This window comes from Labeo rohita, chromosome 22 (genome assembly GCF_022985175.1).
Source record: "Labeo rohita strain BAU-BD-2019 chromosome 22, IGBB_LRoh.1.0, whole genome shotgun sequence".
In the NCBI taxonomy this organism is placed as follows: domain Eukaryota; kingdom Metazoa; phylum Chordata; class Actinopteri; order Cypriniformes; family Cyprinidae; genus Labeo; species Labeo rohita.
Window position 1 is genome coordinate 35,991,613 of NC_066890.1, and position 23,086 is coordinate 36,014,698.

At 29.7% G+C, this 23,086-nt stretch overlaps 2 protein-coding genes across 3 annotated transcripts in view; one reads left to right on the forward strand and one right to left on the reverse strand.

Moving 5' to 3' along the window:
* Positions 1-5,629, forward strand: part of glsa (glutaminase a) — a 33,420-nt gene extending 27,791 nt beyond the window's left edge. For both annotated transcript variants that reach the window (XM_051095058.1, XM_051095059.1), the window contains exon 18: positions 643-5,629. In XM_051095058.1, the coding sequence (XP_050951015.1) occupies positions 643-796 (154 nt within the window). In that variant the 3' untranslated portion in view covers positions 797-5,629. The remainder of the gene's footprint in view (positions 1-642) is intronic.
* The window catches only part of stat1a (signal transducer and activator of transcription 1a), a 23,237-nt gene continuing 4,754 nt past the window's right edge, over positions 4,604-23,086 (reverse strand). The window contains exons 6-25 of the mRNA XM_051095057.1: positions 23,041-23,086; positions 21,970-22,061; positions 21,714-21,865; positions 18,331-18,489; positions 18,157-18,249; positions 18,011-18,070; positions 17,824-17,847; positions 17,465-17,552; positions 17,332-17,373; positions 14,910-14,993; positions 14,722-14,820; positions 13,343-13,478; positions 13,189-13,244; positions 13,018-13,109; positions 10,383-10,522; positions 10,094-10,282; positions 9,938-10,013; positions 6,678-6,747; positions 6,566-6,598; positions 4,604-6,471 (exon numbers count right to left, since the gene is read on the reverse strand). The exon at positions 23,041-23,086 is cut by the window's right edge and continues 33 nt beyond it. Of these exons, the coding sequence (XP_050951014.1) occupies positions 6,448-6,471; positions 6,566-6,598; positions 6,678-6,747; positions 9,938-10,013; positions 10,094-10,282; positions 10,383-10,522; positions 13,018-13,109; positions 13,189-13,244; positions 13,343-13,478; positions 14,722-14,820; positions 14,910-14,993; positions 17,332-17,373; positions 17,465-17,552; positions 17,824-17,847; positions 18,011-18,070; positions 18,157-18,249; positions 18,331-18,489; positions 21,714-21,865; positions 21,970-22,061; positions 23,041-23,086 (1,755 nt within the window). The 3' untranslated portion in view covers positions 4,604-6,447. The remainder of the gene's footprint in view (positions 6,472-6,565; positions 6,599-6,677; positions 6,748-9,937; positions 10,014-10,093; positions 10,283-10,382; positions 10,523-13,017; positions 13,110-13,188; positions 13,245-13,342; positions 13,479-14,721; positions 14,821-14,909; positions 14,994-17,331; positions 17,374-17,464; positions 17,553-17,823; positions 17,848-18,010; positions 18,071-18,156; positions 18,250-18,330; positions 18,490-21,713; positions 21,866-21,969; positions 22,062-23,040) is intronic.

A 23,086-nucleotide genomic window follows, 5' to 3' on the forward strand; every position in this document is an offset into this window, starting at 1 on the left:
ATAGTAGTTACAAATAATTCATTTTTAAAGCATTTATTAATGTAGGTTACCACTAAAAAAAACACCATTAACTTTTTATTTTTTGTACATTTTTTATATATAAAAATAACTAAATGTTTACAGTAGCCTATTACAGTGGACGTTTAGGTTAAATTATGAGGGTTCATAAAGTGAAAGTTTGTATTTTAGCCTATATAAATAAAATAACATGTTTTTTTAGTTGATCTGTGAAGTTTAATTTAAAGTTATGAATCATATATGTGACCCCAGACCACGAAAATCAGTCATAAGGGTCATTTTTTTAAAAACTGAGATTCTGAAGTTCTTAGCAATGCATATTACTAATCAAAAATTAATTTTGACATATTTACGGTAGGAAATGTACAAAATATCTTCATGGAACATGATCTTTACTTAATATCCTAATGATTTTGCCATAAAAAGAAACATTGATCATTCTGACCCATACAGTGTATTGTTTGCTATTGCAACAAATATACCCGTGCGACTTATGACTGGTTTCGTGGTCCAGGGTCACTTGTTTTTGGTGTACGTTAACCCCATCGACTTCTTTCACACAAAGAAATGACCCAAAATGATTTTGGACAACATTGTTTAAACTTCGGGTTTGATCCTGTACAGGTGGGGTAACACTCCCATGGACGAGGCCATTCATTTCGGCCATCACGACGTCGTAACAATCCTGCAGGACTATCACAACACCTACAGCCCCAAGGAAACCACTGCCGACACCGAAAAGGAGACGGCCGAGAAGAACCTGGACGGGATGCTGTAAACATGATCTGTCGCGTTAAAACACTTTTCCCAGTGATTTTCCCAGTGAGTCTGTGTGTCTGAGGTATGCATTTGAGAAGAAAACATACAAAACACACAAAAAAAAAGTCTTGGGCCCCTTTACCTTGTTTTGTGGTGTGTAATGTGTAACCTCCGTTATCATGGTAAGTTTTTATCGTACACTCGGGGGAATGTAGCCTCATAAAGGTCTTATTTAGCTGTATCTCCACGTAAACATACAGTATAAATTGAATATACTCAATACAAGTATATATAAAAAGTTTATGTATAGTTCATGTACATTCATTTATGGTTTGAGAACCTTCATAATGATGTCAAATAGATATTTAAGAAAAGGCAGCTTGACTGGAGAGGCTAGCTTTTGGAGGGATGTGTCATTCTGATTTATTTATTTTTATATTTTGACCCATTTTCTGTTTCTTTTAGTCTTATAAATCAACATGAAGAACAATAGTAGTTCTTTATGCCTTTTAAGTGTAAGTCATCTTGTGAATATGTTCCAAATATGATCATCCAAAAATTGCACTTTTTTTTATTTACTTATTTTTTTGTATTATATTTATTTGTCTTTCAGTATCGTTTAATTAATTTAACACTTTACATGAAGTTTTTTCAAATAAGTTTTACAGTTTAAATTAGTTAATTTAGGAGTCATACTAATGATAAACTTTTTTTTTTTTTTTATATTAAATTTATTAATCTAGTTGTTAATTCATGCTGGTTCTAAATACCTATACTGTCAATTTAAAATATAACTAAATATGCTAATATCTGTAGAAATGAACAGTGACCAAGATTAATAAATGCTGTAAAAGTATTATTGATTGATTGATAACCATCTACTTAACTAATGTTAACTAACTGAAACTTATTGTGAAGTGTCACTGAAATTACTTAAAAGCACTAAACTGACCATTTTCGTACTACAGTTATGTACTTAACTAATGTTAACCAATTGAAACTTACTGTAAAGTGTCACTTTAAAACAATAGAAGGACCATTTTCCAATACAAGAATTTCCTGTATTTGATGTCTATATGTTTTACATTAAGTTTCAATTTGTTTACAGTAGTTAAATGCCACCAAAATGACTTAAAAACACTAGAAGGACCATTTTAGTACCATTTTAGTGAATTGAAACTAATTGTAAATTGTGTCGAAAATTACTTTGAAACATTTAAAGGACCGTTTTCATACCTTCGTTGCACTACAGGTATTTCCTGTATTTGATGAACTAATTGAAACTTATTGTAAATTGTCTCTGAAATAACTTTAAATCACTAGAAGGACCATTTTCAACCAGCCTGTTTATTGTACTACAATAATTTCCTGTATTTTTAAAAAAGCTTCAATTTGTTTATATTAGTTAAGTGCCACAAAAATTAATTTAAAACACTGTAAAGACCACTTTCATACCTATGTTTATTGTAATGAATTGAAACTTATTGTAAATTGTCTCTGAAGTTACTTTAAATCACTAGGACCATTTTCCACCTGCCTGTTTGTTGTATTACAAAAATTTGATACTTGTATACTTTACAATAAGTTTCATTTTACTTACTTCAGTTAAGTGTCACCAAAATAACTTTCAAAAAAAACTAGAAGAACCAATTTCATGGTTGCCTGTTTATTGTAACGAATTAAAACCTACTGTAAATTGTGTCCAGACTTACTTTAAAACACTGGAAGGACCTTCCTGTTCGATGTACTACAGGTATTTCCTGTATTTGATGACTATGTATTTAACTAGTGTTAACAAATTGAAACTTACTGTAAAGTGTCATCAAAATTACTTTAAATCACTAATAGGATGATTTTCCACCTGCCCGTTTATTGTACTACAAGAGTTTCCTGTATTTGATGAACTTCAATTTGTTTATATTAGTTAAGTGCCACCAAAATTAATTTAAAACACTGGAAGGACCACTTTCATACCTATCTGTTTATTGTAATGAACTGAAACTTAGTGTAAATTGTGTCCAAAATTACGTTAAAGCTCTAAAAAGACCATTTTCATACCTGCCTGTTCAATGTACTACAGGTATTTCCTGTATTTGATGACCATGTCGTTAACTAATGTAAACAAATTGAAACTTATTGTAAATTGTCTCTGAAATTTAAATTTGCTTGACTGATGTTAAATTAATAAAATTACTTCAAAGCACTAGAAAGAGCATTTTCTACATGCTCGTTCATTGTACTACAAGAATTACCTGTATTTCATATCTATATAATGTACATTAAGTTTCAATTTATTAGCATTAGTTGAGTGTCACTGAAATTTAATTCAGAGCACTAGAAAACACTTTTTCGGACATGCCTGTTCAATGTACTAGAGGAAATTTCCTGTATTTTGGTGATGTTTATCTAAACTTATTGTAGTGTTACCAAAATTAATTTAAAGCACAAAAAGGACATATCTGCCCATTCAGTGTGGAACAGGAATGTCCTGTATTGGACCTCTATGTACTTAACTAATGTAAACAAATTGAAACTTATTGTAAAGTGTCACCAAAATTACTTTAAAGCACTGTTTTTGTACCTCGACTTTAACTGTAACTAGAAGAATTCCCTGTATTTAATACTTTACTAATATTAAAAAAATGTAAACTTTTTGAAAATTAACAAATTTACTTCAAAGAACTACAAAGACCATTTTCCACCTGCTTGTTCACTGTACTACAAGAATTTCTTGTATTTCACGCCTATATAATTTTACAGTAAGTTTGTTTAATTAACATTATTTAAGTGTCACTGAAAGCAAATTTAACACACCAGGAAAAATATTTTCGTGTTCATTGTACTACAGGAAATTTCTTGTATTTGATAGTCATCTACCTAATGTTAACTAATTGAAACTTATTGTAAACTGTTACCAAAATTACGTTAATACACCAAAAGACAATTTTCATACCTGCCCGTTCATTGTACTACAGGTATTTCCTGTATTTGATACAGTATTTATATACTTTACAATAGGTTTCAATTTGTTTACATTAGTTAAATGCCACCAAAATTAATTCAAAACACTATTTTCGTAGTTTATTGTAACAAATTTAAGCTTATTGTAAAGAATTCCCTGTATTTGATACTTGTCTATTTAACGAATTGAAAACGTACTGTAGTGTTACCAAAATTAAAGCATCAGAGGTACCTGCCCATTCAGGAATTTCCTGTATTTGATATCTATGTACTTAACTAATGTGAACAAATGAAAACTTATTACAAAATTACTTTAAATCACTGTTTTTGTACCTCAACTTTAATTGTACTAGAGGAATTCCCTGATATTTAATACTTATCTGCTTAACTAATGTTAACCAGTTGAAACTTTTTGCTCATTTATTGTACTACAAGAATGACCTGTATTTAAGCCTATATAATTTACAGCAAGCTTCAATTTTTTAACATTAGTTGTCACTGAAAAAACATTTTCGTACCTGCCCGTTCATTGTACTACAGGAAATTTCCTGTATTTGATACCTACCTAACGTTAACAAATTGAAACTTATTGCAAATTATTACCAAAATTACTTTAAAGCACCAAAAGGACAATTGTTGTACAAGTCCGTTCATTGTACTACAGGAATTTCCTGTATTTTTGAACGCTACGGTATTTCCTGTAGTTTTTCAATACTGAAGCATACTGGAAATCTTACGGCAGTTGACTAATGAATAATTATGTGGAAAACCAACACAAAGAGTTTTTGACATTTAAATCCAGGATATAAAAATGGCTTTGTTGTGTGGTGTAGCTCAACAATCACATAGAAAAAGAACCAAGCAATGAGGTCCAATTTTCAGTTTTATTTATAGTACATGGTGAAATGACAAGTAAGATTGAAAGCTGAAAATAAACAAACAAAAATGCACTGGAAATTTACGCTGACTGCTATGGTCAAGATGCAGTCTAGACTTGTCCCATCAGTTATGTAACTTTGGGAAGTCCCTTCAGAAGCTAATGGTTTCATGTCTGTAAGCACATGTTGTATGCGGAAAAGCACAACGATTGTTCTAATGTACAGTACAGAAGACGGCGTATACTTGAAAAACCTCCAAAGCTGGGTCACTCAAATTGGTGTATATTTTCTAGTGGGACATTATTGTTGACGTATTGTGAATGTGTGTTTTGTAACGTGCGTGTGGATGTTCATTGCTATTTATTGGGAAAAAAAACCAAGCAATGTAACCAAATGACTCGACAGTACAAAAATAAGTCACGGATTCAACTTCGTTCGATTCCTTGTAGTCGAATTATTGTTTTTGCGGAGAAAACTGTTACGATTTATTTCCCTGTATTTGTTTATTACTGCTATGAATGTATTGCATCGTTGTGAAATTTCCTTTAATTTGCTTTTATTATTTAACTATGCTATACTGTAGATTTGTTCAAATTTTATGTCAGTACTACTGAATATATTTCACACAAGAAATACTAGATAAAAACAATAAAGTCTTTGAACATAGCTTTTGATATTCATTTTTTACATGCATCCATTCAATAGATATTTTTATCTAAAATATTATTATTATTATTTTTCCGTCGTTTTACCGTCTGTTTTTTTGCCAATGCACACTGGCCTGCTCCGAAAGTTTTTAAGGTGCAAATATTTATGGCTTATCAAACTAGATGGATTTCCATAGTAATTACTTTCGATCATGTCCAAAACAAACAAGACAAAAACAAATAAACAGCAGTATAATCCAGTGCAATAACGGCAGAAACGACAACATGAAGTGAAAATAATACTAACAGAGCACCTGTAAGTTACAGAAAAATTTTAAAGAAAACATCTCTTTTTTTTTTTTTTTTTTTTTTTTCACATATTCACCTCCAAGCTTAAAAGGTTTAAAGAGACCTGAACTCCTGCATTTCTTAATTCTTTCTGGATGAAACTTTGGGTTTTCTTTTTTTATTATTATTATTTTTCCCCAAAACCAAACAGAAGAAACTCAAACTTCAAATCTTAAACTTGCTCAACGAAAAAACCTATTGTAGGACCATTTTGTTTTGGCGTTATGACTTTTTCTTGACAGTCCAGCACGTTTCCGTGCTTGGATGTTTTGTTGTTCATTCCCATGATTTTCAGTGATTTTACTACAATAATCAGATTTGAATTTAAAAAAGAGAAGCCACTACGACATGTACTGCTGTTATATATAAATGTTTTAAAATTACAATAGTTCATTTATATTAAATGTTTGCAGTACAGTAAAGAAAATCTTAACAGTCTTAAAACTAGGTTTATTTTTCGTTACAGAAAATAAGTTGGTGTGAAATTCATCTATCTAGCTTTTTCATTCACTTTCTCCTCTGTTACTTGACAGAAAATGAAGTGCTATACTCAACGAAGTGCTACAACTTCATTGTCTAAAAGGTTTTTGAGAATAAGTGCTGAGGTAACAGTAGCGTTACTATTGGGGTTAATTCGATCCATTTGGTTGTCTTTATACTATAGTTGACAGTGTACAGTGTTTTTCTAATAACGTTACAATGAAAAAGAGAGGACTACCAAACACAATGGCTATACCTCAACTAGATGTTCCTCTTTCATTTGCGTTATTTCCAAAAAAACACAGAATAAAGGAAACGTGTCTACTTTTTCTGCATTAACTGTCCTTTCAGGTCACTTAATTGTAACTCAGGTCTGAGGGCTGTAGAAAACAAACAAAAAAACTGTATTAGCATATATTTAAATTTTATATATATATATGTGTATATATAAATTATAAAAAGTAATAGTAGTACCTCAAAAGTTAACTTATCGGTAACATATCGGTTCTAAAATAAAGAGAAATGGTGTTAATATCTAAGCACTGCTTTAAATGACATTGTAAATGTATAATTTTAAGTTTCATACCATGCGCTCCAGCTCGCCGTAAACCTCAGGTGACATCGGCATGAGTGTGTCGTTGTATTCTTGTGTTTCCCTAAAATTAAGCATTTAAAAAGCAAAGTTAATTGGTTTAAAAAAAAAAAAAAAAAAAAAAAAAAAAAAAAAGTCAGGCTTGGACTGTTTGCTGTCAAAAATTACCACGTTGTAAATAATAGGAAGCAAATTTTATCTAGTGGAAACATTTGGTACTGCGGCCAAACATAGTCCTACTGAAAGTTATTTACATTTTTTGTAACACTAAGCTCAAATTTGGAACACAACTTTTGTGGCATTTTTATGCGTTGTTCATAATGATAAGCTTTGTTTCACTATTTTAACTTTATTTATATATTTAAACTTTTTACTTCAGCAATAATCTTCCATGTGTCTACTACGGAAACTCGTTTCTGCCACTGAATAAAAAATAAAAAAAAGGTAACTGCAACTTTTTTTCTCACAATGGTGACTTTTTTTCTCGTAGTTGTAAAAAAAATCAGACTTTTTTTCTTCAGAATTGCTTGATTAAAAACTTGCAGTTGTGAGTTATAAAGTCAGAACTGCAAGACAAACTCACAATTCTGAGAAATACACTCGAAATTCTAAAAAAAAATCCGCAATTCTGAGAAATAAAGTCAGAATTGCAAGATAAAAACTCAAAAGTGTAACTTTTCCTCAGAATTATGTGATTTAAACTTACAATTCTAAGTTATATAGTCAGAATTGTGAGATACAAACTTGCAGTTGTGAGTTATAAAGTTAGAACTGCAAGACAAATTTGTAATTCTGATAAAATACACTCCCAGTTCTGAAAAAATTCATCAATTTAAAGAAATAGTCAGAACTGCAAGATGTAAACTCAAAATTGTGATTTTTTTTTTTTTTTCTCAGAACTGCATCATATAAACTCGCAAATTGCGAGTTATGAAGTCAGAACTGCAAGACAAATTCACAATTCACATGCAATTCTGAAAAAAATCTCTGCAATTCTGAGAAATAAAGTCAGAATTGTGAGATGTAAACTCAAAATTGTGACTTTTCTCCTCAGAATTGCGATACAAACTCGCAAATTGCGAGTTATAAACTCAGAATTGCAAGACCAATTTGCAACTCTAAGAAATGCACTCGCAATTCTGAAAAAAATCTCTGCAGTTCTGAGAAATAGTCAGAATTGCAAGGTATAAACTCAAAATTGTGACTTTTTTTTTCTCAGAATTGTGTGACGTAAACTCACATTTGTGAGTTATATAGTCAGAATTGTGTAATACAAACTTGCAGTTGTGAGTTATAAAGTCAGAACTGCAAGACAAATTCGCAATTCTAAGAAATACACTCGCAATTCTAAAAATTTCTGCAATTCTGAGAAATAGTCAGAATTGTGAGATGTAAACTCAAAATTGTTTTTTTTTTCTCCAAATTGCGCAACTGTGAGTTAAAGTCATAACTGCAAGACAAATTTGCAATTCTAAAAAAATGTTCGCAATTTTGACACATAAGATATAAATTCAAAATTGTGACTTTTTTTCCTCAGAACTGCATTATATAAACTTGCAATCACGCGTTATAAAGTCAGAATTGTTAGACAAACCTGCAGTTCTTAAGAAGCAGTCGCAATTCTGAGAAAGTCATAAAAGTCGCAATTCTGACTTCATAACACGCAATTGCGATTTAAGTCAGAATTGTGAGATAAAAACTCAACTCTGAGAACACATCAGTCTTTTTCCCCTCAAAATTGGACTTTCTAACTTGAAATTGCGAGTTTATATGTCACAATTCTGAGAAAAAAGTCAGAATTGCGTTCGAAAAGTCTGAACTGCGTAAAAAAAAGTCAGAATTTTAAGATATAAACTCGCAATCCTGACTTTTTTTCTCGCAAATGCAAGTTTATGTCTTGAAATTCTGACTTTTTTCACAAATGTGACTTCATATCTCGCAATTCAGACTTTTTTTCAGGCAATTCTGAGAAAAAACGTCAGAATTCTGTGAAAAAAAAAATTGCAATTCTGACTTTTTTCTCGCAAATGTGAGTTTATATCTCGCAATTCTGACTTTTTCACACAATCCTGACTTTTTTCTCGCCAATGCAAGTTTATACCTTGAAATTCTGACTTTTCTCACAAATGTGACCTCATATCTCACAATTCTGATTTTTTTTTCAGGCAATTCTGAGAGGGAAAAAGGTCAGAATTCTTGAAAGATATAAACTTGCAATTTTCACAAATGCAAATGTGACTTTTTCACACAATCCTGACTTTTTTTCTCGCCAATGCAAGTTTATACCTTGAAATTCTGACTTTTCTCACAAATGTGACCTCATATCTCACAATTCTGATTTTTTTTTCAGGCAATTCTGAGAGGGAAAAAGGTCAGAATTCTGTGGAAAAAAAAAAAAAAATTGCAAGATATAAACTTGCAATTCTGACTTTTTTCTCACAAATGCGAGTTTATATCTCGCAATTCTGACTTTTTTCCGGTTTTTTTTGATAGGACAGTGGAAATGAGACAGGAAGTGAGTGGGAGAGAGAGACAGAGAGAGAGAGAGGAGGGGTGGGATCGGGAAAGGTCCACAAGGATTCGAACTCGGGACACCTGAGGTGCAACTGCACCGTATGTCGGCGCACTGCCCACAAGCCTATTGGTGCCGACGCAATTCTGACTTTTTTTCTTGCAAATGCGAGTTTATATCTTGAAATTCTGACTTCATAACTCACAATTCCGACTTTTTTTCACACAATTCTGAGAAAAAAGTCAGAATTCCGTGAAAAAATTGCAAGATATAAACAACTATATGACTTTTCTGACTTTTTTCCTGCAAATGCGAGTTTATATCTCGCAGTTCTGACTTTATACCTCCCAATTGTGAATTTGTATCACGCAGTTCTGAGGAAAAAAGCCAGAATTGCGAGATATAAACTTGCAATTCTGACTTTTTTTTTTTCCCCTCGCAAAAGCGTTTATTTCTCGCAATTCTGACTTTATACCTCACAATTGTGAGTTTGTATCATGCAATGAGATGAGCCGCAATTACCTTTTTTTTTTTTTTTTTTTTTTTTTATTCAGTGACGGAAACTGACATTCATTTACGTTTTTAAGTTCGAAATTTTCTTTTCAGGTCTATGCTCAAAACAGGTAGTAAATGGATCATAACTACTCCATAAATATAATTTAGTGCCGTAAACTATCCTAAAAATGCTAAATTTTAAATAAAAACATTATTGTACTAAAATATAGTGCGTTGATTGACTTACACTTCAGAGATGGAGATGAGAGTGGTGCTGATGTATCCCTCGTGTAACTTCTTATCCACATCCATTGGTTCTTGCTCTGGATAAACAAAAGGAGATCTTTGTTTATACATGTTATTTATTCACAATTTCCGTAGACTGCGACTGTGCGTTTCTTACTGTCGGTAGGTTTGGAGTAGTATTTTCTGAAAGCGTCGTCTTTGGGTATATTGGGAAACAGGAAGCGCAGAGGGTTTTCCGGGATGTTGTCGGCAGCCATGACGCGATAGTTGCGAATGATGTCGGGAAGTGACACGGCAGAGAGTTCCTTCTTCGTGTAGGGCTCCACGGAGCGAATCTGCGGCTCGTCTAAACAAACCCGAAAAAAGTTCATCTTAGAAATTTGTTACATTTGTTTTATTGAGTCGTTTATTGTTTCGTAGCGTGTCAGCACGAAGGAACATCTTACAGTTTGCGTCGTGTTCGACCCAGCTGAACGTTATGGCTCCGTCTCGGTTGCTCTCGCTGAAGCGCAACAGAAACGTCCCGGGAAGTTTGTCGTGGAGCAAAGCTTTAGTTCGGTCCTTGGTCACAAAGCCCATTATGCAGCTGCGTGACATAGATGGGGTTAAACATGTTCCTGCTTGAACAACAGACTTATCAATTGTCCAAATGTTTTAGAAACACTTTTTTTGCATGATTTTACAGTTAGACACAACCCTGTAAAGAAAAGACACATTTTTGTTTTAAAAATAAATACAGAAATGGTCATGAAAACGTTCCATAGATTCTGTTAATTGTGTTTTGTATTTGTATATAAATTAATTAAACTCAGAACTTTTTGCGAGTCTTTTTTTTTTTTCTTTTTTTTTTTAACCATAAATGTAACAATTTTATGACAGACTTATTTTTGTTTTAGTTTATTGTTATTTTATCTTTTTTTTATTAATATTTTGATTTAACTTTTGTTCTTCAAATTTCATTTTTATTATTGTTTAATTTTTATTTCATTTATTTCAGTTTTTCATTTTTATTTCCAGTTAGTAATTTAATTTAAACTTATTTCAGTTATTTGCTAAGTCAACATTTCTAATCTGTAGTTAAATTTTTCATCTAACATTGACATTTTTAGTTTTCATTTTAACTTTAGTTACATTTTTAGTTATTTTTTTGTGCTTTTGTCAGTTTTATAAGTTTTTATTCTTTTTAAATATTTCTATTTCACTTTTTTTTTTTGTTTTAGTCCAATTTTTGTTTAAGATTTTTCATCTAATATTTATATTTTTAGTTTTATTTTAGTTTTGGTTACATTTTTTAGCAATTACGTGTTAGGTGCGTTTGTCATTTTTAAATAGTTTTTGTTAATTTCAGTTTATTTAATTTTTTATTTCAGTTTTAGTATTTATTTATTTGTAGTTAATCATTTTAGTACTTTAACTTAAACTAATTTCAGTTATTTTCAAAGTCAACATTTCTATTTTTTTTTTTTTTTTTTTTTTTTTTTTAAGTTTTTCATCTAATATTGACATTTTTAGTTTTCATTTTAATTCCAGGTACATTTTTAGTAGTTTTGTCTTTATTATTATTATTATTATTATTAATATGATTTTTTTTTTTTTGTTCTTTGTAAATATTTTTATTTCAGTTCATTTTATTTTTTATTTCAGTTTTAGTTTTTACTTATTTACAGTTAATACTTTTAGTACTTAAGTTATTTGCTAAGGCAACATTTCTAATTTTCATTTTATTTTTTGTAATTTTATTGTTTGTCGTTTTTATTCATTTTTGTTTGTTTAATTATTACTAAATTACTAATTAGTGCTTTCAACCTAAACTTATTTCAGTTATTTGCCAAGGCATAATTTAAATTTGATGATTGAAGTTTTCACCAATTTTAGTAATTTTGTTTTGTGCTTTTATCATTAGCTTTGGTTCTTTTTAAATATTTATATTTTGGTATATTTTTTTTATTTATTTACAGTTAATAATTTTATTACTTCATTAATACTTTAACTTATTTCAGTTATTTGCCAACATTTTTAATTTTTGATTTAAGTTTTTTATCTAATATTGACATTTTCCATTTTCATTTTGTCAATTTTATTAGCTTTTGTTCTTTTTAAATATTTTTATTTCAGTTTTAGTTTTTATTTATTTATTTATTTACTTACTTGCAGTTCGCCAAGTCAACATTTCTAATTTACATTTTACCATTTTTTGTAAATTTATTGTAATTTTTATTAGTTTTTGTTAAATGTTAAATGTTGGTTTATTTCAGTTTTATGTTTTATTTCCAGTTAGTAATTTAGTGTGTCAACTTAAACTTATTTCAGTTATTTTCCAAGTTAATATTTCTAATGTTTTCACCTAATATAGACATTTTCCATTTTCACTTTAATTTGTTACATTTGAAAATATATATATATATATATATATATATATATATATAATTTTTTTTTTAATTATTATTATTTATTTATTTATTGGTTCTTCATAAATTTTCTATTTTGGTTTATTTTCTTTTTAATTCAAGTTTTTATTTTATTTACAGTTTATTTTCAGCTTTAACATACTTCAGTTATTTGCTAAGTTAAGTTTTTCACCCAATATTGACATTTTCAGTATTCATTTTAACATTTTAGTAATTTTGTTTTGTGCTTTTGTCATTTTTATTAGTTTTTGTTCTTTTTAAATATTTCAATTTCAGTTTATTTTATATTTCAGTTTTAGTTTTTATTTATTTACAGTTAATAATTTTAGTACTTCAACTTATTTGCCAATTATTATTATTTTTTTTTTTTTTCAGTTTTAGTAAAAATTTTAGTAATTATGTTTTACATGCTTTTGTCGTGTTAGGTTTAATTATTATTTTTATAATATATATATATATATATATATAATTTTTTTATTTTAAGTTTAGTACTTTAGTACTTTTAGTTTAATTTGTGTTTTTCAGTTTTATTTTATTTAACAAAAAATGTTTTTAATCGTTTTGGTTAATGACAACAATGGTGAATAAAATGTGAAATATGTTGGCGGTCCAAAATAGTCAAAACAGACCAAGATGGTCCAAGTAATCAGCTAATAAACTTCTGAATTCTTACCCGTCGTCCCACAGACTCAGCAGGTGTCTCTTTATTAGGTCCAAAATGCCTTCAATCCACAGCCAGAAGGTGAAGTTCTTCTCACTGCCAGACTGCATCAAACACGAGTCTCAAATCAGAACAACGGTGTGCAATGGACAATTCAATTAAAAAAATCTCGATTGGACCAACCTTGCAGAATCTGTTCCAAGGAATCTGAGCTTCAGGATCCATCACCGATTTAGGACCTGTGGGCCAAAGTTCACACGCTTGTGCATTGAGTTCATCTGTTCCAACAGAATCAAGTCACGCTCAACGTGAAGTACAGGAAGTGTTTCATACTCACCGAGGAGTTTAGAGCCCAGCATGTTTAACTGTTCTTGATTAAGACCTCGTTTGGTGATGGAGGAGAACTGCCAGCTCAGCATCTCCGATAGATGCCCCCACGTGGCTGCAGGAGGAGTCACGAAGAACGAAAGGTTCTGGAGAAGAAAACCGAAGTTCAAGGCAAGTCAGACTCTGTGGAGACGCCTCCAGGAATCTATTTTGTGATGCATGTAGAGCTCATATCTATAGCTGTAACTTCAACTCAACTTGTGTTGAAGACAATTTACTTTTGAACTTCATTTTTATATTTTCAGTTTTCATTTTGGTTTTAGGAATTATTTTTTTAGTTTTCCAGTTAGTAATTTTGGTGCTTTGACTTTTTTTTTTTTTTTTTTGTTAGATTAAGATTTTCATCTAATATTTTTATTTTCTTTTTTCATTTTAGTAAGAATTTTTTTTACATGCTTTTGTCATTTTTATTATTATTTTATGTTTCTTTTTAAATATTACTATTCAGGTTCAATTTATTTTTTAGTTCATTTTAGTAGTTTTACTGCTTTACAATTACTAAAAAATATATCTATTTAGGTTTAATCATTTCATTTGTATTTTTTTTTTTGTTTTCATTTAATATTCTTTTTTTCATATTTATTCATTTTTGTTCTTTTGAAAACATTTCAGTTTAGGTTTAGTTTATTTTTTATTTCAGTTTTAGTTATTCATTTCCAGTTAGTAATTTGAGTGTTTTAAATTAAACTTATTTCAGTTATTTGCTATTTTAAATGTTTAATTTTCATCTAATATTTATATTTTAATTGTTCATTGTAGTTTTTTTTTTATTTATTTAATTTTGTTACATGCTTTTGTCATTATTATTTTTTCTTTTTAAATATTATTGTTTTGCTTTGATTTAGTTCATTTTTTCTCCAGTTAGTAATTTTAGTGCTCTACTTTGTTTTTTTTTAATGTTTTTAGTTTTCATTTCATTAATGTTTTTTTTGTTTTTTTTTTTCATATTTATTTATTTTAGTTTTTTTTTTTTTTAACATTTCTGTCTAGGTTTCATTTATTTTTATTTCAGTTCTTTATTTTATTTATTTATTTATTTATTTATTTTAAATATTGCTATTTACGTTTAATTAATTTTTAGTTTCAAATAGATTTTTTTTGTTAGTAGTTAGTAATTTTAGTGCTTTATTAAAGTTACCAAAAATGTTTCATTTATTTATTAATCAGTTTAAGTTCAAGTTAGTAAATTTAGTGCATCAACTTATACCCATGTGAGTCATTTGCCACAGCAACCTTACTAATTTTTTAGGCTTTTATCTTTTTTCAGTTTAATTCTAGTGTGACTTCCAGTCATTTTGTTACGTGCGTAACGTGTTAAAGAGGACTTACCTTTGGCTCAGAGGTCAACATGTTGTACCACATGATGGAGGCCCATCCACTGGGCAGCTGACTGACGTTGGAGATCACGACTATAGGCAGAGACGAGGTCTGAAGATGCAGAGAAATAAGAAAGTTTGATTTAAAATTGATATGGTGATGGTTGTTTTCAACTCAGCTGTTCTGAAGGATTTTCTGACCTCAAAGTTCAAGACCATTCCAGACCAGCAGAGCTCAGCCTCAAAGGTGATGGAGTGAAGTTCTTCGGTGACGATCAGAGGACCCTGCCAAACGTTTAACAAAGAATTTAGCCACAAATGGCAGTTTGAGGTGTTTTTCCGCCAAGTTTGAAGCCAAGGAAATTCAGAAAATTGTTTCTAAACACACTATAAATCATGTTTCAGCCCCCTCAAGATTGAGTGGTTAATAGCACTTTTTTTATGTGGTGTGACAAACTTAAAACATTTAATATTGCTTTATAGACTACTTTTTTGAAGCTTTTATGTGATTTTTGGAGCTTTTTTTCCACATAACGAAAGTCTTGCAGTTTTGGAGCGACATGAGGGTGAGTACATGATGACAGAATATTCCTTTTTTAGCAATTTCATTTTTAACAATTTTAAAAAGTGCACTACAATTCAAAAGTTTGGGCTCAGTAAAGGTTTTGTACTTTTACTCAGCAAGTATGCATTAAATTGGTCAACATGACAGCAAACGCTTTTATAGATTTCTTTTTCAAATCATTTGTTTTGTCATTTCTGTTTAGGTTTAATTTAGTTTTCTTTCCGTTTTAGGTATTTATTTCCAGATTGTTATTTTAGTGTTGCAATTGAAACTTATTTTGGTTATTTGCCATTTCTAATTTTTTAGTTTTTAGTTTAGGATTTTATCTAATATTTAATTTTAGTACTTTTTTTTATTTTGTTACATGCTTTTGTTGTTTTTATCACTATAATTATTTTTATTTTTAAATATTACTATATAGGCTTGATTTAGTTCATTTATTAAGTGATTTACAAAAAATACAAAAAAAAAACAAATTTATTCTATTTAGGTCTAATATTTATATTTTTAGTTTTTTGTTTCATTTAACAGAGTCATTTAACTTTAACTTATTTCTTATTTTCCATTTCTAATTTTTCGTTTAGTTTAAGATTTACATGCTTTTGTCATTTTTTTTTTTTTCTTTTTAAATAATATTATTTAGGTTTTGTTTAAGTTTATTTTTCTCCATTTAGTAATTTCAGTGCTTTACTAAAATTACAAAAAAAGAAAAATGTGTTGTTTTTTTTTAATTATGTTTGTTTTTTTTTTTTTTTTTTTTTTCCATTTAGTCATTTCAGTACTTTTACAAAAGTACCTTTACAAATGACAAAAAAAGTGGTTTTTTTTTATTCTGTTTCTAATATTTCTATTTTTAAATTCTATTTAGGTTTAATCATCTAATATTTATACTTTTAGTTTTCATTTCATTACTTTTTTCATATTTATTCATGTTCTTTTTTTAAAACATTTCTGCTGAGGTATAATTTATTTTTAGTTATTTATTTCAAGTTAATAATTTTACAATTTTAACTTTAACGTATTTTTTTTATTTGCCATCTCAAATTTTTAGCTTAGTTTAAGATTTACATGCTTTAGCATTCATGCATTTTGTTAATATTAATATTATTAATAATATTTTGTTCATATTATTTAGGTTTATTTTATTTTATTTATTTTTTATTTTTTCTCCATTTAGTCATTTCAGTACTTTTACAAAAGTACCTTTACAAATTACAAAAAAAATAAGTGTTTTTTTTTTTATTATTCTGTTTAAGTTTCTAACATTTATATTTTTAAATTCTATTTAGGTTTAATCATCTAATATTTACACTTTTTAATTTCATTTTTTTTTTTTAGATATTTATTCATTTTTGTTCTTTTTAAAACATTTCTTTTTAGATTTAATTTATTTTTATTTCATTTTTAGTTATTTATTTCAAGTTAATCATTTTACAGTTTCAACTTTAACTTATTTCCTATTTGCCATTTCTAATTTTTCTTTTAGATTTACACACTTTTGTCACTTTTTAAAATTATTTTTAAATACTATTATTGAGGTTTAGATTAGTTTATTTTTTTGTTTCGGTTGTTTTTCTCCATTTTGTAATTTCACAAAAATTAATAAATATAAAAAACCTAAACATTTAATTAAAATGATAAATATTAAGTTTTTTATTCTATTTAAGTTTCTAATTCTGATATTTTTAGTTTTCATTTCAAAAGATTTCTATTTCAAATAAACGCTTGAGTTGAGTTTTTCTATTAATCAAAGTATGCTGAAAAAAGTTGAAAAAGTCATAATTTCTACCAAAATATTAAGCAGCACAGCTGTTTCCAACATTGATAATAAATCAGCCTATTAGAATGATTTCTAAAAGACTGAAATCTGAAGCAATGATGCTTAAAATTCAGCTTTGCATCCCAGAAATAAATTCCATTTCAAAACATATTGAAACAGAAAACACTTATTTTGAATTGTAATAATATTTCACAATACTACTGTTTCTACAGTATTTTTAATCAAATAAATGCAGCCTCGGTGAGCAAAAAAAGATTTCGGAAAGATTTTCAACTCACCTCACTTGTTCTGTTTCCGGTAACTTTCTTCTCTTTCAGTTGCTGTGAAATAAAAAGAATATAGTTACTAATACACATTTGACAAAATTACGCTTTTAAACCTATAATTTGCAGTTTTTCCGTTTTATTTTACCAGATGACGGAATTCTGCTGCCATCCCATTGGATTCCTCCATGTTCATCACCTTCATAGCCGTTCCCAAGATGTTAAACATGCGAAACCTAAATCAAAAGCATTACTAAGTAAGCAGAATTACATTAATTAAAATAAAATTCATAATGCATTTAAGAACAACTGAGCAAAAATAAAAACTGTCATTATTTACTCACTCACAATGTGTTACTTTTTTTATTATTGTATAGCAAGACTTGTATAAGAACCTTTTAAAATATTTCCTTCAAAAAATCAAGGTGACTAAATGATGACAGATTTTAATTAAGGTAACTGTCCCTTTAAAATGGTATGGAAATATGGAAATTATGCCGAACACACCCTTTCCGTTTCTCAACGATGTCCCTGAAAAGTAAAAACACAAGAAATGAAATACATCCTCAGTGTTTTTTCCTCAATGCATGCTAAGCTAAGAATATTAACCACATGAGTAATTCATTAGACATGTAAACATGAACTAAGTGATTCCTCTGAATTACAGCTAAGTCAGAGTATGTTCAAGACGTACTTATCAAATTGCACCTTCACCCGAACAGTGTGGTTGAATTCTTGAAGTTTTATGAGCAGCCTGCCACACAGAAAGAATGTGATTCATCATTCATCAGCAGTTACATGGACTTTACTTCCAGAGAAGTGCTTTGTGTCTATAGTTACCGTAATTTGAGGGTAAACAGAACGCCCGTTTTGAGCACCAAAGGTCTTTGTAGTTGTGTCGGCATGCACGGCTGTCGCTCCACGACCAGAGAGCTGAAACACACGTAGATGAAAATGATTCATTGTCAGCGACTCCTTTCAGCAGTGGTGTGTCAAGCAAAGTAGGATTCTTACTTTGTAATGAGGGTTTTGAAGTTGGACATGATCCTGTCTTCCAGAGTGGTTTTGATGAGGGTGATGGGATCGCTCTCGTATGTGAATTTCTGCTCCAGCTCCAGAAGCTTCTTGAGCTGCTGCCTGAGCTGAAGCAGAGATTCTCCTAGTGAAGTAAACCTGAGAGGAAAAACAAACTCAATTCAATAAAATACGACTTAAATGATTTTGTAGAACCTAAAAGTGTGATTCAGCAAAATTACATATATAGAGAGAGAGGTTGCGTTAACCGAAAATTCTCCGTCATTGACAGAATTATTTTTATTTTTTTTTTATCAGCGACGGAAAAATCTGAACGCCGTCCGTCATTTCACCTAGTGATGGGAAGTTCGGATCATTTTACCGACTCGGATCTTTGAGTCTCGTTCAGCAAAATGAACGAATCTTTTTTTCGAGTCATTTCGTTCATTTCGTCAAATATAATTAAAATGTTACCTGTTACCTCCCTGACACATCTCCTGCTTACACAAACGTTGATCACACTTCAAACAAAACAAAACTATAATGCTAAAAGAAGCAGAAGTCACCGGAAAAAGAATCGATTAAGTCATCTCTCGAGTCTTCGGGTTTGAATCGTTCGTTCATCACGTGACAGCCCCATAAGGTGAACGAACGACTCTAAAAACCCGAAGACTCAAAACAGGTGAACTAATTCCAGTACATGACCTAATAGGATGTTGCGCATGCGCGACTGAACGAATCACTCCCCGAGACAACTCGTTCGTCCCGAGTCACATTAAAGATTCGTTCAAAATGAACGAATCGTTCAAGAACGACCCATCACTATTGAGCACAGAGGAGTCCACAGAAGCTACAACGATCTGATACGCCACATTAAAGAGCGCCAAAACGGTATTTATTGCTTTAATTTCCTAATGAAATGGACCGAATTTGAAATCTGAGACGTTTACATCAAACGTAACACAAAACCTAGCCTGCTGCTGTTTTTGGGAAGGAAGAGACGCTATGTATTGTTTATTTATCAACTGAAAACAGCATAGACCAAAAGATCCATTGTGATTTAAGAATCTATTTTGGTTCCTTAAAATGAGACTCTATAAAGTACCATAAAATTATGTAAGCAAAAAAAGTCAGTAGTGTAGCAAAATCGTCATGATTTATTTAATGTCAATATATTTAATATTGTGGTAACACTTTACAATAGGGTTCCATTAGTTAATGTTAATGTACTAACATGCACAAACAATGAACAATACATTAATGATACTATTTATTAATCTTTTTTAATGTTAGTTAATAAAAAATACAGTCATTTGTTGTTTAGTTCATGTTGATTCACAGTGCATTAACTAATGTTAAAAAACACAACTTGTAATTTTAATAATACATTAGTAAATGATGAAATTAACGAACTAAGATTAATAAATGCTTTTGAAGTATTGTTTATTCTTAGTTCATGGTCACTAACGTAGTTAATTGATGTTAACTAATGAACCTTATTGCAAAGTGTTACCAATATTGTCAGTTTTGCACATCTGTAAAATTTAGTTTGCAAAAACAAATGGCTACTGTCAATAGCAAAATTAGCAATATTTATATACTGGTAAAATATTTACATACTGTCAATATTTCCAAAAAATTTGCAAGAAAAAAAAAGTATATTGTTGCAAAGTTATCAATATTTATATTAAACAAAAGTTCTATTAAAATATGTGAGCAAAAAACACAATTTATGTAATGTCAATATGGTTAATAGTGTCAATATTTCGAGGTAGTTTTGCAAGCAGAAAAGGTCTATAAAATTTTGTGTGCAAAAAAAGTGTTATGTCAATAGTGTTGCAAAATTAGTAATATTTATATACTGTCAGTATATTTAATATCATCAGAATTATCTAAATTTATATACTGTGAAAAGACTTATACACTGTCAATATTTCTGTAAAATGTTGCAGGTAGAAAAAGTAAAAAAAAATTGCAAACGAAAAAGGCCCATCGTTAAAAGTGTTGCAAAATGATCAGTATTTTACATATTGTCAATGTTTCCAAAAATTCTGCAAGCAAGAAAGGTCTATAACATTTTGTGTGCCAAAAAAGTCCACTATTAATAACACTGCAAAATTATCAATATTTGTATACTGTCAATATATTTAAAATTGGCAATATTTCCCCGGCAAATTTCGCAGGCAGAAATGTTGTACAAAATGTTGTGAGCAAAAAGTCAACAGTGTAGCAAAATTGTCAGAATTTACTTATTGCCAATCCTGTATATTTAATATTGCCAATATTTTTGTGAAATTTCACAAGTAGAAAAGAAAAGGTCTACAAAATACTGTGCACAAAAACAATTCACTGTCTATTGTCAATAGTTTTGCAAAATTATATTTATATACTGTCAAAACATTTATTATTGCAAATATTTCTGTGCAGTTTTGTAACCACAAAAGGTCTATAGTATTTTGTGTGCAAAAAAAGTGTATTGTCAATAGTGTTGCAAAATTATCAATATTTACATACTGTCAGTATATGTAATACTGTTAATATTTCCACAAATTTTTTGCACAAAATTTGGAGAGCAAAAAAATCAGTAGTGAAATTGTTACGATTTACTTAATGTCAGTATATTTAATATTGTCAATATTTCTGTGAAATTTCACAAGCAGAAAAGGTCTACAAAATACTGTGCGCAAAAAACACAATCCACTGTCTATTGTCAATGGTCTAGCAAAATTATAAATATTTATATACCGTCAAAACATTTATTAGTGCAAATATTTCTGTGCAGTTTTGTAAGCATAAAAGATTTATAACATTTTATGCACAAAAAAAGTATATTGTCAATAATGTTGCAAAATTATTAATATTTACATACTGTCAATATTTCCACAGAATTCACCAGGAAGAAAAGCTCTAAAAAATCAATAGTGTAGTGAAATTGTTACAATTTACTTAATGTCAGTATTTTTAATATTGCCAATATTTCTAAAGAAAAGGAGAAAGGGTTTATCAAATTTTGTTCACAAAATTATACTGTCAAAATATTTATATGCTGTCAATTTTGCGAACAAAAAAGGCCCACTCACTATTTTTACATATTGTCAGTATTTCCAAAAAAATTTGCAAGTAATAAAGGTAAAAAAAAATGTGCAAAAAAGTCTATTGTCAGTATATAATTAGCAATAATTATATACTGTCAATATTTTAATAGTCTATATTTCCCTGAAATTTCAAAGCCAGAAAAGTTCCATATAATTTTGTGAGCAAAAAAGTCAATAGTGTAGCGAAATTTTCGTGATTTAAGTAATGTCAATATGTATTTATTATTGTCAATATTTTGTTTGCATAAAGATGGAAATTATGAATTAATTGTGGTTTATGTTTGTTACCAGTTCTGCAGCTGGTCCAAGCAGACATTAGTAAGTCCACCGATGCAAAACATCTGTTGACGGCGCTTCCATTCGGACAATTCTGTTGAGATTAGCTCCAAGATCAACGGATCCATAATGTTCAACACGTCTGACATCTGAGTGATCGCACTCTATGGGGACACAAACACAAACAAGGTCGAATGCAACTTCTTCTCTTTGCTAACCAATTAGCATTACAGAACAAGAAAACACAATGGATCCCCAATGTTCTCACCACTCTTGTTTCGTTGAGTTTCATAAACATGGCACGGATAGTCAGTCTCTCCCGGTTCAGGTCTTCCTTTGAAATGGTGCCGTTCAGTTCCTCTGTTGAACAGATGAAAGCAAGACTAAGTTTGGTATTTGTCTAAAACAAATTAGCTAGTTCCGACTCAAGGTGCGTCACATTTACCATTGTTTAGAGATTTCTCAAGCGAAATAAGCAATACTGAGCTTCGGTAATTGTAGCTAGTTCTGACTTAGGGTATGTCATATTTACCCAAATTTGGCAAGCAAAATAAGTAATACTGAATTTCAGTATTGCTACTTTTACTTCTGTGCATCACATTACCATTGATTGGTGATTTTTTTTTTTTTTTTTTTTTTTTTTTTTTGCGAAATAAGCAATATAGAGTTTCTGTACTTTTTCAATATTAGCTAGCTGTGACCTAAAATGCAGTTAAAGTTTTTGGTAAATTTTCACAAGCAAAATAAGCAACTCTACGTTTTGGTACTTGTTGACAAAAATCGAGCAAAAAATAAGCAAAACTACATTTCAGTACTTCCAGCAAAAAATGCCAGTCCTAACTTAAAGTGAATTTTCACAAGCGAAATAAACAATTCTGAGTATTTGGCAAAAAAAGACCTAGTTCCGACTGAATGTGTGTCATGTTTCCTGTTGCTTGGTTAGTTTTCGCAAGCGAAATAAGAAATACTGAATTTCAGTACTTGACAAAAATATAGCTAGTTCTGAATTAAGGTGCGTCACATTTACGCTTATTTGGCAAAATGAGCAGTACTTAATTTCACCACTGGTGTTTAAAAAAAAAAGCAATACTACATTTCAGTACTTGCCGAAAAAAGCTATATGACTTAATGTGCATCATATTTACAGATGTTTGACAAATTTTTCGAGTGCGAAATAAGCAATACTTTTCAAATAAATAGCTAGTTCTGACCAAAGATACGGTAACACTTACTGTTGTTCAACGAATTTTCACTAGCGAAATAAGCAACACAAAAACTTGTAATGTGACCGCACCTTTAATAAAGTTATTTTTCGACAACAAAGAAGCCATCGTGTTACCTCTGCTTTGTAGAGTTTTGCTCTTGAAGTCGTATTCGTCTTGCAG